The sequence below is a fragment of the Atta colombica genome, unplaced genomic scaffold (assembly GCF_001594045.1).
Source record: "Atta colombica isolate Treedump-2 unplaced genomic scaffold, Acol1.0 scaffold164, whole genome shotgun sequence".
In the NCBI taxonomy this organism is placed as follows: Eukaryota; Metazoa; Arthropoda; class Insecta; order Hymenoptera; family Formicidae; genus Atta; species Atta colombica.
Window position 1 is genome coordinate 1480330 of NW_017259255.1, and position 18382 is coordinate 1498711.

The 18382-nt window shown below is 30.1% G+C and overlaps 2 protein-coding genes across 2 annotated transcripts in view; one reads left to right on the plus strand and one right to left on the minus strand.

The window, feature by feature from the left end:
- Nucleotides 1-584: 584 nt before the first annotated feature.
- LOC108686097 (GTP-binding protein 128up) lies at nt 585-15150 on the minus strand. Its single transcript, XM_018191185.1, has 8 exons — nt 14995-15150; nt 14743-14908; nt 12594-12724; nt 4728-4967; nt 1752-1920; nt 1498-1627; nt 1294-1416; nt 585-1219 (listed from the first exon to the last, which is right to left on the minus strand). The coding sequence occupies exons 1-8, from the start codon at nt 15034-15036 to the stop codon at nt 1117-1119; spliced, it is 1104 nt and encodes a 367-aa protein (XP_018046674.1). The 5' UTR covers nt 15037-15150; the 3' UTR covers nt 585-1116.
- Nucleotides 15151-17627: 2477 nt separating this feature from the next.
- Nucleotides 17628-18382, plus strand: part of LOC108686083 — a 1145-nt gene continuing 390 nt past the window's right edge. Inside the window, exons 1-3 of the mRNA XM_018191163.1 lie at nt 17628-17707; nt 17967-18109; nt 18202-18339. Of these exons, the coding sequence (XP_018046652.1) occupies nt 17980-18109; nt 18202-18339 (268 nt within the window). The 5' untranslated portion in view covers nt 17628-17707; nt 17967-17979. The remainder of the gene's footprint in view (nt 17708-17966; nt 18110-18201; nt 18340-18382) is intronic.

The window sequence follows — 18382 nt, forward strand, 5'->3', positions numbered from 1 at the left end:
TTCTCTTTCACCGATTCGAAAATCCTTTTCCAGAATTAAAATATACGCATTAATACGTGTCTGTGAAGTTTATGCCGAGATCGATCAAAACTTTTAAAATTGATATATATATTATATTTTTTTACCATTTCTTAGGCTGCGTTCCGTTTCGTTTGCATTTCGTTTCAGTGCAGTATCCAGTAGTCGTCATTTTGTTGGGTACTGTACTAGAGAAGCGTTCCCAAACTAGTGACTAGTGAGTTATACTCGCACGCATATTGGCTCATAACCTAAAACTGTTCCAAGGTACGATGTCACTAGCCAGTATCCAATCATTTGGAAACGCTTCTCCAGTACAGTATCCAGCAAAATGGCAATTACTGAATACTGCACTGAAACGAAATGGGAACGCAGTCTTGTATATAACATGGCATCTCAATTATCAAATCGTGACAATATTTGATATGAAAGTTTTGCAATCTGTACATATGAAATAGTGATTCCCAGACATGTAGTTTACACGAACAAGGTCGAGTTCTTAGAATTAGACACTTTATCGCGACGAATTTGTTATACGAAAATTGATACATATGTGTGACTGCGTGCATTATAGATTGCTGTGAATAGATATTGCTATGGTAGTATAAAAAGACATGTCGATGTGCGGCGCGCAGCGCAACTTCTGGTAATCTCGTCGGAGTTCAAGCTTTGAAATCCTATAACTTTTGTATGAAATTTTTTTCAAAAATGCTTATTCAAGATATTTAAGAGGTTCGAGACTTGTACACGCCTCCCTCCCTCTCTCTCATTCAAGACATTTAAATGATAAAATATAAATCTGATTATTATTTTATATACAGTTTCACATGTGAAACCAAATGCATTTATAATGTTGATGAAGATATAAGATTTAACCACAATTTTTCATCATTTATGTTGTATCTGCATCTTCTCATCGATCAAATAGCGATTTAAATCATGTATTATATGATTGTATATATAATTTATAATTAATTAAAATTTTATAATTAATTAAAATTTTATAATTAATTAAAATGGTCTTTTTAAATATATCATTAATCTCATTAGTTAAGTTTATTTGTGCTGCCAATAAACGACTGTGCAAGAAAAACAATATCACACTTTCTTCACAATTTGCACAACATCCTCGTCACAAAGAAGATGGTCCTTCCCTACCTTCTGGGGTTGATGTTTTACGGATGAGCCCCATACCAATGCGCTGCAACATAAAAAGAGTAAATATTTAATAATAAAAAAATCCCCAAAACTAATGATGAAATATGAAAGACATACTATTTAAATTCTTTTGCGATTGATCTATGAAGCTTATTACAAAAATCTTCAACAGTTCGCTTTTCGGTGTTTAGTACTACGGGTGCGTTGTAGTCTGGGAGTTGTCCCTTCGGCTTTGTATAACTATTTTAAAAATTAAAATTATATTGTTTTAATAAAATTCTATCAAATTAGCTTATATAACGAGATAAATTATAAACTTACATCCTAACAAGTTGTAGATAATCCCACATTTTCTCTAATAGATCATCAAAATTCCATTTATGATGGGCTGAGATTGGCACACAATGTGGAATTTTATAAATAATATCTAGTTCTTCTATGCTTATTTGATCTACAAGAGAATTCCTCATTGTTATCAATATTTCTTATTATACAGTATTCTTATTATACAGTATTATAGTACTTATACAGTACTTATTATACAGTACTATACTTATCATGTTACACACAATTACCTATTTTATTTAAGAGATAAATGCAAGGGATATAAACGCGATTCCCTTCTATAACGTCAATCAAATCGTCTGAGGTAGCATCGTACCTTAGTGTAATGTCCGCATTACTAATTTTGTATTCTGACAAGATCATTTTCACTGTGTCAAAATCTAGTTCAGATTGTGGGCACTGAAACACAAAAACGTAATAACCTTTAATATCAATATTTGGTGTATTGATTATCAATGTTAATCAGGTAGTGTGTGATTCCGAGCAAGAGCAATCAACTCATAGTTGATGGATCCTAAGTTGAATTCCGAAATCTCATCCTGTATATATTTTGTTTTATAAGAAACGAATTAAAAAATTGTAATAATCAAATAAGGAGCATACAGCCAAATGCAAATTATTCGTAGCGAAATCATATATTTAAAATTATTGTTAATAATTAAAATTCATAAATTCGTTTCGGCTGATATTCAGCCTTTTTCAGTATGTATAATTTATAATGTACAATATTAAATTATGTCAGGTCAATTAAAGATTAAAAGAGAGCTAAATATAATTTAACTAAGTCATAATGAATTTCGCTGTTAATTTAAGATACAATGTTGAATTCGAATATCGGCTAAATATTAGAAACATTTATGAATTTTAATTGTTAACAATGATTTTAAATATATGATTTCGCTACGAATAACTTGTGTTTGGCTGTTTGATTATTGTATGCCTATTTGATTATTGTTTATACGGATTAATCTATTATTTACTTCTATATTTTTTAAAAAATGTAGATTTGTAATAGAGGAATATGAGATAAATTGTAACTTCCGTTTTACGGATTACAATGAACCTCTATGTCACGAATTTTTATATCAAATCGATTTGTTTGAAACTTTGTTCTCGGAAATTTTCGGGTTGCTGATTACAAATCAGTGTATCATGGAACAAGTCAATCATAAAATGGATTCCAATTCAGTTATTTCCTAGATTTTTATTGTATTTTCTAGAGAAAACGGAATAATTCCAATCAAAATTCCGATATGTTTCATGATAGATATCCAGAATTCAAAATAGTTGATTCAATATAGTGAACCAATTAATTCAAATAATTTTTAATAAAATATTTAATATTTCAAAAACAATAGAAGTCCCAACGTGGTTAAATTTAAAACAATATGATTAAAAATCATACATCACGAGCGTAAGATGTTAGTGGCTAAATTTTATATTTTAATAGATTACAATAAATTAAGAACAATACAATAAAATAGACGTTTCGATCTTATATCAAACCATCTTCAGTATTACAAAATTAATATATGTGTAACTTTCATACATGCTGAACAAACTGACTTCGACTAAATTTTATTCATCTTATAATAATGAGATTAAATATTCAATGCTTGATTACAATTTTATTTTCGAAGAGATAGATCATGTTAAATATTCCAAATGCTAATTGTCATTTTTCTCACAAAGATTAGTCAAATTTATTGAAATACATAATTTCCAGATTTTGTGTTAATAATAAGTTGTGTCGTGAAATCTAATCTCTCATTTGAGATATTATGTTTTCAGCTCTATTAGTAGTAAATTATTAGTAGTAAATTAATAGTAAATAATTTTCCAAGGCTTGAATTCCATAACTGGCAAAAACGACAATTGGCATCTGGAGTATTTAACATGACATGATGGAGTATATAACATCTATCTCTTCGAAAATAAAATTGTAATCAAGCATTGAATATTTAATCTCATTATTATAAGGTGAATAAAATTTAGTCGAAGTCAGTTGTTCTTAGCATGTATGAAAATTACAACACATATATTAATTTTGTAATACTGAAGATGGCCTAATATAAGAAACGTCTATTTTATTGTATTGTTCTTAATTTATTATAATCTATTAAAATATAAAATTTAGCCACTAACATCTTGCGCTCGTGGTGTATGCCTTTTTAATCATATTGATTTAGTATTTCATTATTTATAAAAATAATTTAGCAAGAAACAGGTTGTAATAATGATGGAAGATACGATTTCAATATATTTCTGAAATGGGGATACTTCTAGCTCAGGCACGCGACCAGCTGCTATGATTTAAGCAATAGAATCGGCTGTGGAATCTGTTTTTTATTTTCCGTTATTTCGGTTCTGTCACTTTTGATATTCGGAAATCTTGATTTTAGATTCAGATGCAACGACCAAATTATGATTCTTTTTTTAAACTACATTTTTAAAATACTTATTCATGTTCTACGGACTCCATAAAAACAGAAAGAATCGATACTTAATATCAAGAAATTCATCAAAATAATTAAAAATTAAGTGAAAAAAGGTAGAACCCTGGGAGTCCCGTCGTGACGCAAAGAATTAATTATAAATTACTGTAATTATTAATTGTTTCATAAATCTTTTTCAAATAAATAATAAAACTGATATATAAGAGTCAGATGTGGAAATTATTGCGCATTAGTTAATAAAATAAGTTTAATACGTACGTGCACTAAATAAAATAATATTTAATGATTACATGCTTCAGCTTATGTTTTGAGCTTTCTTCAGATCACAATTATTAACAATCATAATCTATTTATGGGTCATGATAAGTTACTTCTAATTCATTGATCGACCACATGATCACATGCTCACACATGATTAAATGGCCATTTGGCAAGAATCTCTGGTTGTACTAGAGATTTTTAGTTAATCCATGCAAGTGAAAATTAACAAAATATTTAAAACTGAAAATAACTTATCCTCAAGGACCCAAGCAATAAACTGCAAAAATATCAGTAAAGTCAAAATATGTTTGCAACTGCAAAAAAATATCAGTAAAGTCAAATTATCAGATATTTTGTTTAGTGTACATTTGTATTAAACTTATTTTATTGACTAATTTTGCGCAACAATCTCCATCTGACTCCCGTGTCCATTTTACTATTTATTTATTTCAATCATCAGGAGTCCATTATTACAAATCGTTTTCTCACCATTGTTTGTAAATTAATACCACCTTTGTCCTTCTTTTTGAAGGTTATATTTGGTGGCTGTTTATTCAATCGGAGACCAAAACCTTCCAATTCGTGTTCAATCAGTCGCTTATGTCCGAGTGGTTTGAGCACATCTAAAACGATGAAGATTAAGCTGCATGTTCGTGCCACGGCAATGACTTGTCGTCCACGTCCCTTGCCATCTTTTGCGCCTTCTATAATACCTGGAAGATCTAACAACTGCAAGATGCATTCTATTATAATCTTACTTGATTTTATTATCATATACACGCAGAGAAAAAATTAGCCAATGCAGCTAAAATATAGCTGTAGCAGTTAAAATATGTTCTTATAAAAGGGACGTTGCTGCCAAAGCTCAATTTATTATTCGCTAAAATTTAGGTGCTGCAGCAAAAAAGATTCTCTGCTAGAGTAAAATGGCAACCGCAGCGTCCTAGAAACAATTGCGAACGAAATATTCTGTTACATGGTTAAGATAGTGAGGAATAACTGCCACTTACTTAGCTACTTATGTTAAGTATGCATTTAACTATTATAATAAAGTTAGATGTTGGCAGCAAATGTATTTTATCTTCAATAACAAACTTTTAGCAATAATACACGCAAAAAAAAGGATTTAGTAATATCAGCTAAATAGCAGTTGCTGATTCAAATTTTGCTATTATTGCTAAAAGTTGGCGATTTATTCTCTAGTACGATTAATTGTAATATAATACGTGTAAGAATAAAGACGCTTCTTGCAGGCAGCGTGTATAAACAATAATAAAATTTTATTAAGATGAACATGAAATTAAATACTAAGCATATTCAAGCACATAATGATTAAAGCTAGATTAAAGATCTTTTCATGCCTAAATAATTCACAGTAAATTATCTATATTCTATATGTTCATGCATATATATTATATTTTTGTAGTTATTCAAACTGCGCGTCGAAATTTTTCCGGCGAAGAATTACTAAGGCCTCGATGGTCTAATGACTTAGAAATATAAGAGATCCGGATTCAAGTTCCGGCCGAGGTAATATTTTTTGCAATAATTATTTAAGATTTTCAGCACATTAACATATAATATGATACTGAATCGAAAATTGAGAATTTGCTTGTCAATTTAATTTAACTTGTGATATTATTGCAGTAGTTTAATTGCATTTGAAAGTCCGGAAGAAAGATAAGATAAAAATATAAAATATATTATAAGCCTTTTTTATGTATGCCTTCTTATATTTTTATTACAATACATAACATAAATTGATAATATGCTTTATTATAATTTTATTTTTTATTCAGATTTAATACATATTTAATTTAATGAGACGAAACGAATGAATGGAGATTGGATTGGATTGCTTATACGCGTGTACAAAATCCTTCTTATCTTTGTCTCATTAATTAAGCACGCTTCATCTTGCAATATAGATTTGGTAATTATGGCAGTGTTTAGAAATATATTGAAATGTAGCATTAAAATATATAATATATGTGTAAATTATAGACTTTGAATACTACAGAGAAGAGAAATAATGTTAAATTAACAGTAATTCTAATTAAAAATAACTTTGTTAATTTACAGTATTAATGCAACAAACGTCATCATTCTCTTGTTTTAAAAAATATTATTTCATCGCAATAAATATCGTAAATTAATCATCAAAAACAATCTACAAATCAAATTTATTAAAGATTGTATTAAACGTAAGATCATACCACAACACTTAAATAAATTGACAAATTTTAATGTTGATTTTCATCATCACAAATCAACTAAAAAATTCACACGTTATAAAGAATCCTTTGTACAAAAAACACTCAATATTGAACTCAACACACATAGAAATAATCATTTCTGTAGAATGCAAGTCTTCCATCTTGCTAACAGTTTACAACATCATTTACCTGTAAAAATTTGTGACGAGTTTCTAAACACAGAGAGAGAAATCTTTTTATTTTCTTTTTATCAAAGAGAAAAAAAAGATTAGAATAAAAAATTAAATGGTTGTCTGAAAAACAATTAAAATTAAACATTAAAAACATTAAACCTATAAATTTTATAGTAACAACGTTTATGTGATTTACAAAGGATGACATCTGCATCTTTAATAGATTTTAATGGTGAAAAAGGACTATCCAGATAATAACATATCTGCTTCCTTGTCCTGTCACAATATTTTCTCATCAGATTACCATCTCAGCCTGACATTATTATAAACAAAGTTTCTTCTTCCATAGAAACAATATATCCGAATTCCTTCTTTAACCTTCCAGACGCGCAAGTGTTCTCCATACACGTACGCCGGTTTTATGAAGGAGACAGGTAAAATCTGAGAGTCCCTAGAATTACCAGAGTCTGGCCATCCCTCCATCCTCTCTTGTGATTGACATTATCATCATGTGATTCACATAATGGCAGTAATGATAGGACACACAAAGTAATAAAGGTGCGTTCAGCATTGCAAATCAGAGGCATCCGCATCTTTCTGCTAAAGCGTCTGCGTTCGGTATTAATATTTCTAGAGCTCAATCGAGGTACTCGATCCACTCCGGATTCAAAGACTGAGCTAATGCAGATTTTCGCGCCTAAATTAAATTCATAACCTGTATATTTATATGATAATGTATCCAACTGATTCGTTAACACATAACATTCATCTCTTTTAATACTTCTATTTTACAAATAGTGTATTTAAACTGTTATAATGTCTGAGTGTATAAACGCTCAAATATTATCAAATAGAAATTGAATATATTATGTACAATATATATGGAGTATATTACGTACAATTTAATGTGGACATTTAATGAGGAAAGTAAATTTTTAATTCTTTTTTTCTTTATGAACTACATTTGAAAACAAAGAAGCTAGTTTTTGCTAGTTAATTTTTAAATTAATTATATTGCACATATAAAACGAAATAAAATCAAACTAATTAATATATTAAAGACTTTAACGAATATAAATCAAGTAATATAACTTATAAATTTCAAATTGCTGAAATTTATTTTGCAATGTAGCATTTTCTTTTAAGAAAACACACCTTGCGTATGAATTTGCTACAGTCATGTGTAACGATCTATTTTTAGTAGGTATATAAGACTATTATCAATTTTTAATAAAGCGAAAGAAATTTTCAATAGGGTATTTTTTATTTATTTTATAAAAATAAACAATTTCATTTTATAATCTAACCTTAAAGTTTATAGCTCTGTATCGTTCGGAATTCATTCTTGGCATTCGGATTGGCACTCGATCATGTGCTCAAGCTCGCCATCTGTTAGCTCACATCTCAGATTTACATTGCCGAACGCATTTAAAAAGTCAAACTCAAGTAGCCGGTCATGAAAAAAGTGGGCTCGAAACATGATATCGGAAAATCGTCACGTGGTCACGTGGTCACGGGTCACACGTACACACACACACACACACACACACACACACACACACACACACACACACACACACACACACACACGCACGTACGCGCACACGCACACACACACACACACACACACACACACACACACACACACACATATATGCGATGACATTAAAGCAGGTCCCAATTTTCCATGGGTTTTCTGACATCGTGTTTCGAATTCACTTTCAGACCTCGAGTTTGATCTCCTTCTTATTACTCCGTGAACAATATCAAGAACAATACCATCGAGAACATTCATATCATCAATTGAGAGTAAATACACATTTTGGATATGCACGCCATTTTTAGGGCCAGACTTTGGTAATTCTAGGGACTCTAATAAAATCCATTTTCTGGGTCTCGGCTTCCTAACGCATTCCTTTAGTGTCTTCGGGCCAAGTTTTGCGCATTCGAGCGGGTCGGACGTATGTTTCGTCTCGCTTCAGGTGTTACATCACTTCAATCATATTTTTTAAAAAGCGTGGCCGGCTTCGACTGTGCATTGCATTACATCACCGATAGTCCCTTTATTCATCTCTTTATTCGCGAGTCCGTGCGGCGCCGAAGCGTCATAGTCGCAGGCGTCCAATGTCTAGAGGGACGCTTTCCATTTTTGCTTTGATTACACTACCCTTTTTTGTTACTTCTGCTCGGTTTGAAGTGGCCGAGGGTGCATAGTATTCCGATTTTCAAATTTGTTTTTACTATCTCGATTTGAATAAGATTAGCCACGTTAATTCGGTTACATTTGGGTCACTCAAATATAGAAGAAGAAGTTTTTCGAGCCATCGATTCACTCAGGGCCTCTATTTTTGAAAAGTATCCCAACGAAATACTATAGTATGCGTTACATATACTATAGCATTTTCTTAGTTTCTCATATGCGATACTTTTCAAGAATAAGGGGCCCAGATCGCTTAATTTCTGAGATGTTAAATATCAAAAACCAAAGAAAATCTCAATTTTCAAACCATCGAGGATCTTCACAAAGCATATATATCTATTATATATCTATTATATATCTATTATAAACAAAATATATACATATATATATCTATTATAAACAAAATTTGACTTTATTCTTATCAAATTGTTTTGTCAATCTATTAGTCCTCAGATAGTAACAGTCTGTCGTGCCGTTAACATAACGTTCAAATAATATCTTTGGATGATTCGATCTTTGCATAAAATTAATTTTGTTTTCATACTGACTGTGAAGTATATTTATCGTCACTATCTGACTGACATATTTGTCATTATATTCTATACATTTTTACATAATGATTTTGACGAAGTATTCATCCTATGAAACAATAACTGCGACGGTGAATGTTTCATCGAGATGATGTTGTTACTTTTAACAGAATATAAAAGACAATTTTTCTAATAGAATTTTATTTTATCAAATTATTTATCTACCCAGATAGCAAAATATCTGCAGTCTTCTAGCAGACTGTCAACAGGTTCGAGCAAAAAATAACGGCAATCTGTCAACTGCATCCGCATTAGGCTTATGTTCTATTAACATCGCCAGTCAATATAATATGAAGGCAAATGTGTTGGCAGAACTGAGCAGATCCTACCGATCTGACACTTGCAGATTCTGTTTTTTCTAGCAATCTGTCAACAATATTATATTACATTGTCAACAATATTACATTGTACATCTAATTCTGTTGTTGTTTTGTTGGCACAGTAGCAGACATTTAAAAAATCTGCTTTCTACGGACTTGGTTATCTAGGTAATTATCGGTGAACGAATTTTGTCTTTCTGATCAGAACATCATGAAATTCCGTAACATCTAATCGTTTGTGAGTAACTGACGTCTTCCATTCATTAAGATCGCACAAATCTACACAAATTGGAACATATCACTTCATGTTTTTTATCTCTTTGACGATGATAACTAATGTAAGATGTAAAGAGGATAATATCTGAAGATAGCTCAATATAGGAACCGAAACATGTAATAATATCTCTGTTTTCTATTATGTATTTAATTCCTATTAATAATTTTTATACGTTTACATTTTAAGGAATCGACTCTTATTTGTCTGTTTCATCCTATATTGTTATTTAATTTTTAAAAATCCTCGTTTTATATTATTATTTATTTCATTGATACTGTTATTAAATGAATAACTTTTAAATAAATTGTTGTTGACAAATGCTGTTAATACAACATTTTTTTCGTGTATCAATATATTTTTTAACGCAATAGCTAATATAAAAGTACTCCTGTATCAAATTAGCTGGAATAGTTAAAATCACTTAGCATTAGCAACGAATATTGATATATGATATATGATCAATGAAATAAATAATAATATAAAAGTACTCCTGTATCAAATCTGATAGTTGGAATAGTTAAAATCACTTAACACTAGCAACGAAACATATACAGAGATGTTCCATTTTAATATCCCACTCCAAAGAACTTTTTTATTTTTGATCTTAAAAAAAAATGTTTCAGACAAAAGTTGTATAGCTTTCAAGAGGACATAAGATGGCGTCATTAGTTTGACCTTGAATAGTTACTTGAAAGTCACGTGAAGGTTATCTTCAATTTCTTAAATGGAAATCTCTTTTTTATTGCATGTTCTTGTATCTCGAGAGCTTCCCAAAATACTATAAGTTTATTTTCATCAAATATTTTTCGAATTATAAGGCTTGCAAGTTACAGCACCGCTGGCATTACTCAAGGTGTCTGACCGACGGATAAAGTCTCTTGAATGTTGTTCAGAATCATGATCTGGATAACATTTGTCAAGGTCATTGAAAATTGTTCTTATTTTTATTTTGCACTAAAAATTACATTTTTATATAAAAATAAGAGGTACAACCTCTAATGACATTGAGCTTGACAAATATTATCCAGATCATGATCTTGAATAACATTCAAGAGGTCTTTAGTCTACAAGAATATGCAATAAAAAATAGAAGGCATTTAAGAAATTGCAGGTAATCTTCATGTAATTTTCAAATAACTCTTCAAGATCAAACTAATAATAACATCATCTTACGTCTCCCTCAAAGCTATACAACTTTTGTCTAAAATATTTTTTCTAAGATCAAAAAGTTATTTAGAGTGGGACATTAAAATAGGACACCTTGTGTCATACAATGTCAGCTAAGATTCTTAATCTTGCTGCAAATATTATTAGTTTTTGTTGCAAAAAGAAATTAACTTAATATACAATATTTAGTTGAACATCATTTTACTGTAGCAGCGAATATTTTTCGTTGCAGTACCTAAATTTTAACAGATAATAAATTGAGCTTTGGCAGCAACATTAGCTGTCCTTATTATAAGGACATATTTTAACTGCCACAGCTATATTTAGCTGCGTTGACTAGTCTTTTTTCTACGTGTAGCAAAGTTTAAATCAGCAATATAATAATATTTAACTGATATTAGTGCTGATATTAGCTGATATTAATATTTAGCATCCTTTTTTGTATGTACATTATTAACTTCAAATTCCAATTTAAACTGAGAAATATTAAAAGACAAATTACCTTGAAGATAAATTACCTTAATTATATACAAAGTATCTCTGTGTTAAACTGCTACAGCAGCCTCAGCATATGAAAACAAGTCTAATAAACATATGTTCGATTTCGAATGGTTTTAGAATTACAAGATATTGAGATAAGGAAACTGAATCGTAGTAAATGTTGTTTAATGTTCATTATTTTGAATCCTGAATTTTTTTCTGATAGACTAGATCTTTCCCAAAATTCTCTGTTAAAGTATGGACTAGAATTCTTGCTAATCATATAATTAACCATATAATTAAGTCTTTCAGGCTGCCTTCTTATTTACAGGAAACGCTTATTTGCACTTTTTGAGCAATGACCCATTAGCACTGTTGGAGGATGTAGATCTTTTAACTCGAAGAAACATAGTTCATGCAGAGCACCGTCTCACTTTACATATTCTGTGCGAATGTTTCTCCATGATCACTATCCTTATTAAATTGGAAGAAGACGCTCCTATTAAATGGTTAGTGAGAAGTCCCGATCTCACATCACTGGATTTTTTTCTTTGGGACGAATGAAAGATTTAGTCTATCAGAATGAGATTCAGAATGCAGAATTATAGCCACTAATACTTACTGTCAATATCATCCGCAAAATTCCAAATATTTATCATCAAGTCCGAAACAATTTATTAATTCGTGCTAGAAAGTATATCAAAGTCGACGAAGAAATTTTTGAATCTTTTATAAAACATTAAATAGAATAATAACATTTACTAGAATTCACATTTTCTTACTTCAATATCCCATAACTTTGAAACCGTTTGGAATCAGACATATATTTATTAGACATTTTCAATTTATTTTTATGTGCAAAACCATTGTAACAGTTTTGGCTATATACAGAGACAATCTAAATACGTAACTATAATTCATTGCAGATTTACCTGTATTTTTGCACCTTTATATTTTATACAACCAGGAACAGTTGTGAGTGTTGTGAACTCATACTCAGCTACTTCGGAATATACGCCAGCGAGTGTACTCAACAATGTAGATTTTCCCACAGAAGGAAAACCTGTAAATTTAATTTAAAAAAATTGGAAAAAATCATGCATAGAAACATAGAATGTAGTATACAATTCATAAGATGTTGATATTCCAAAAGATTTTATGCTACACAGTTCAAGGAACATTGATCTAATATATACCGTTCGAAACTTAATTCAAAAGCTAAATGCTTTCTCCATCACTTTGTTGAGAAACAAAGAGAAAACAATAATATAAAGTATAAACATAATATAAAAGCTATAGCACAGATTTTTGCATAATGTTGTACTGCAGCCTTAAGCCTTGAGTTTATGATACTAGAAATTATATACTCCGAGATTTCAGACCAAGATAGAATTGATCAATTGTATTGGTAATTTTTGATCGAATTATTTAGAGGTGATTTTGTTAATTTTTTCCTTCCCTCAATCTTGGAACAATTTTTAGTATCATTAATATAAGACCCTGTGCACAATGGAAATATTAAGAATAGGAATAAATATTAAGATTTCAATCTATTAGAAACTGTACTCCGGTATAATTGATATCTGATAGGTTGAAATCTTAATATTTATTTCTGTTCCTAATATTTGTTCTATTATGCGCCTAAGAGTTAAAATAGATTAGAGTTCAATTTGGATTTTAAAGCTTTCAATTTCTTTTTTAGATCTAATAAATAATAAAGACAGAATGATGATTATAAGTATTTAGTCCAGTATTTAGTCTACAATAGTTTTAAGCCTTAAGCCATAAGAAATTAATCAATTATCCTGCAAATATAATAAATATAATAAGCCTTAATGAGATCTTAAAGTCGTCCTGTTTTACGATTATGTTTTAGGAGAAATCTCCTTGGCTTCACGGATTGCAAAATTTTTTTACAGAATTCATATAATAATAGAATAAAGAAATAGAAAAAAGAATAAAGAATGCATAAAAAAGAAATTCTGAAAAACACGATTTCACGAGAAAATCAGAAAAAAATTTTTAAATTTACTTTTTCTGGAACGTGCAACTGTCACCAGAGATTAACATTGGCTGTGTTCAGTAGAGAAAGCAACTTTGCAACTGTTGTAAAATTTTTGAACATGATTAGTTTATACATTTAGATGTGAGAAACTAAGGCTAGAATCAATCGTATTAAAGAATTTTACAACAATTGCAAAACTATTTTTTCTGCTGAATGCAGCCATTGCTTGATATAAAAGTTTTATTTACAGATTAAAAATAAGCATGTGATGGGATTCAGATTACTTGAATGAACAATATTTTTATGGAATTAAGATTCAAAGAATATAGAATAAAATATTTCTCCTAAAATGAAATTACATTCTTTGCAAGGACTGACTTTTTATCTCTTTTATAGATTCGAAAACTTTTTTTCCAAGATTAAAGTATATACATTAATATGTATCTGTAAGATGGAATTTATTCCAAAAACGATAAAAAAGTTCTAAATTAAAATCTTAAAAAAAATTTTATATCATTCTCAGCTTAAACTCCATCTTACAAACACGTACTAATATGTATACTTTAATCCTGGATAAGGATTTTCAAATTGGTAAAAGGAAAAAAATTGTTATACAAAAATTATGATTAATCAGTAATACAGATAGCTTTAGGATCCCTTTAAACTTTAAAAAAATTGATCAATCACAATTGAATGTGAGAAGAACAATCTAACATGATTGGTTAATTCCTTAGACTTACTATTCTATTGTGTTTGCAGAGTTAATCAAATGCAAGAAAAATAATTGATAATGATTCGTGCATTTTTTACAGCTTAATATTTAAAAACCTATTATAGATCTAGACAAAGCACACGAGCATTCAAATCAAACATCACTAGAGTTTTAAACAAGCCTGTTTAATGACATTGGTTGAATTCAGTGCTCATGCACTGTATAAACTTAGAATATCTTTAGCACTTATTACTTGCAGAAGAAAGTTAGAATGAAACTTACAACACGTGAATTTATCAAACAAATATAGAAATATACAGCTATAATAGAGTATAAAATTATGATGTGATTGGAAGAGACTCACCGACAAAGCCAATACGAGCATCACCAGTTTTAGCGACTTCAAAACCTTGCTCGCCACCTCCACCACCACCCTTTGGAGTGATTAGCTCACGTCTGAGCTTGGCTAGTTTTGCCTTCAGCAAACCTAAATGTCCAGAAGTTGCTTTATTCTTCTGAGTACGAGCCATCTGGAAGAGGAAAACATGATGAGTGATAATACTGCAAAGGGATAACCTATTGTGAACCATACGCGACACAATATAACAGAGATTACCTCAGCCTCGATTGAGGCAATTTTTTCCAAGATCGTGCTCATTTTTGGATCTGCTCAAAACGATATCCAATAAATTGTTCAGTCGAGGTCTCCTATCACATTATTAAAGAAGAGTGTAGCAACGCAATCCGATATATCACTGGCTACACATTCGCGCGTCCGTATGTAATTCTGTAAGGAGGAATAAACTCCCACACAAACCCCTCTCTCAGCAACTCCATGATCACAGTATATAGAGTAACGCAACTCTCTGTCGACATCCTTAATATTATACGTGTTGGCCAAAATGGAGTGCGCATGCGTGAAATAAGTAAGTTATCTAGCATTGCCATGGTTATTACCTAAACTTCTTTCTCTTTTCATCCTTTTTCACTCTGTCAAAATTCCTTGCAAAACTCACTAGATTTATTTGCATCGCATTCCAATGAATGCATTGGAGTAAGAGCTATTGTAGTAGCATATTGGAGCATATTAGAGCACGCGACGCGAATAAATCTACTATTGCAATGAAATAATTTAAACTTTATGAAAATTAATAAAAATAAATTGAAATATATTGAAAAATAAAAATATAAAGAAAAAATATATAGAAAAATTAAGAAAAATATTAAATTAACTTCTCAGCAAACGAGAATGGATTGAAATGAAATGAAATGGATTTAGATTTTCAGAAATATTAATTCACAAATGTTAAAGTGAATGCTTTTCAATTCTAAATGCATTTTTGTTCATTTATAGGAATTGCATGAAGGCATCTCTATGCCTTTCAATCTAAAAATAATATTAGCTTTTTTTGTGCACGACACACATTGTGAATACTGTTCAATTCAAAGTTTTGAATAGGAAATGCAGTTTTTCAATTGCATCCAATTGCAGTTTTTCAATTGCATCTAATTAAATCCAATTAAATTCAAAAAAAAGTATTCGCTATTTAAAATACGTATTCAGATAGAAACAAATTTCAATCCATTTTAATTTATTCTCGTTTCCTGGATTATAAATGTATATTTGTATAAAGAAATATTATGTAATTATATATGCTATGAAAATATTATGAGAAAGCTGATATAAAAGAAATTTACGTATATGTCCAAAAATAAGTTTAAAATACAATAAATAAAAAGTAATCTTTGTTGCTCGGTTTTTTATGTTACTGTTGTTTACTTTTTCACTTTACAATAGAGTCTCTCTAAATTTGACTTCTGTAATTTTTGCATTCCTCATACGTATAATACTTTTACAAACACTAATGTCATGCTCCTTCCATGCCATAGTAGGTTGGACATGTTGCACGCATCTGCACCTAATTGTACTAAGTTCTCACAATATGTGCAATATAATTGCATAGGCAGATTATGTATAAAGGCTTAAACACAATAGGTACAGCAACAAGAAATAACGAGCCGTCCAATCAAAGTTCTGGAGTGTAAATTCGATATTATATCCCAGAGCTCTGATTGGCTCGTTATTCCCTGTTGTCTGTACCTATTGCCTGTGCCTATTGTGTTTAAGCCTTAATTATTTGTGTAATGTATTCTTTTGTGATACATAATATGTAATACATATGACTTGTTCTGTTAAGGTTATGTACATTTTGACTGTAGTGCACTTTGACAGATTAGCATGCGCAAATGCGTTCGCGCAAGTACGCGGTGATTGGTAGACTCGTGCTGTAGAGAGGATACTCTATAATTTTGGCATTCCACTTTTATCACCATAACCAAATTTATTCACAGTCCTTCCTTATTTTAAAGATGGAGGAGCCTCCATAAAAGATTCCGCGATTCCCAAGGCCTCCTTGTTTCATAAACAGATCTCAAGTCTGCCTTCCCGAAGGAATATTTTAGGGATTTTAGTAACCTACTGAGGGTAGCGTAATATATAGTATATGCATACCTAATATCGTAAGGATAGCATAATATATAGTATATGTATACCTAATATCGTAAATTATTTATAATAAAGATAAATATATAAAGGCATTGTTGATTAAATAAGGTCGTGATTAAGCATTGTTTGCAACAATAATGGACAAAAATAAAATAGTGAATTTGATTGGATGCACTCATTGCTCACTGATGCACATTAAAATCATCGTACACAAAATAATGTAAATTTTTATGTTTATAAATAAACATAGAAATCGATTAAATTGTGAAATATTCAATACATTTTATTGTACTGTTAGATAAAATATGTATTTTATAATTCGAAATGTTTGCATTTTATTTTTATACTCAAATTAGTGTACAACAACTTTAATATGCATCAGTGCTTCCATCGAATTCGCTATAATGCTTATTATAAGGAGAAAATGCTTTTAGACGAATTTATTTCCGAAAAAAAGTTATCAAAAATAATTATCAATGCAATTATCAGATTTAAATTAAAAGCTATCGAAAGTAAAAAGAAAGTGTAACGAATTAAATTTGGAGATTTGCTTGGTTATGAAGGCTACTCTCTTCAAGGAAACTCGTAACCTTGAGAAAAGGAAGCTAATAAGGCTCCTTGTTTGGTCAAGCTGGGTCAAGCTTATGAAACATGAGGGAAAACAAGGAATCCTCAAGGAAGGACTATGAATACAAGTATTAGAGAGACTCTACTATACTTATTTCACGCATGCGCACTCTATTTTGACCAACAAAATCAGGAGAGCACTACTATATATACTGTGCTTATACTGTGACATCAGTTGAATCAATCGTTTGAAAGTGTAATGTTTAGTGAATAAATGGATTGAAGTTAAATTGATATACAAGTTTCTTTTACCCTAAACATTCTCTGTGCTATACTCTGTGCTATAATCTGCAAATTCATCCTTAAAAATTCAAATTCTATAGTGATTACTTTACATAAGTTTGTTTGAAAAATTCTACAAAATGGAATCAAATGATCTTTTGAAATATTATTACATATTTAAAAAGATTACTACAATAGAAATATTTTGGAATTTGTTTTACCTTTTGTTTTAGCGTGTAGCCTACAATGAATGATATAGAACGTTTTATAAGAGTTATGCAAGAAAAAAGGTTGGCTAATCAGCGTGAATTAGAATGTCTTGATGAAGAGTCTAGTGAACATAAAGAATTAATGAAGGAATTGCGAGACTTGAGAAGTAAGCTATTTCAGATTATTTTTAATTGGAATGAATTGTTTTGTTATTGAAAAACTTTGCAGTTATATAAGGCATAAATCTATTGTTCATAGGGGAGACAGAACAATGCAAGGAAAACATCACAAAACATCTCAATATGATAACATCACACAAACATTCTGTACATAAAATAGTACATTCTACAAGCAATATTTCAGGCTTACCTGTATCACATGATTATGCACAGTATATATGAATCTTATATATTTTTTATTAAAAAAAATTATATATATA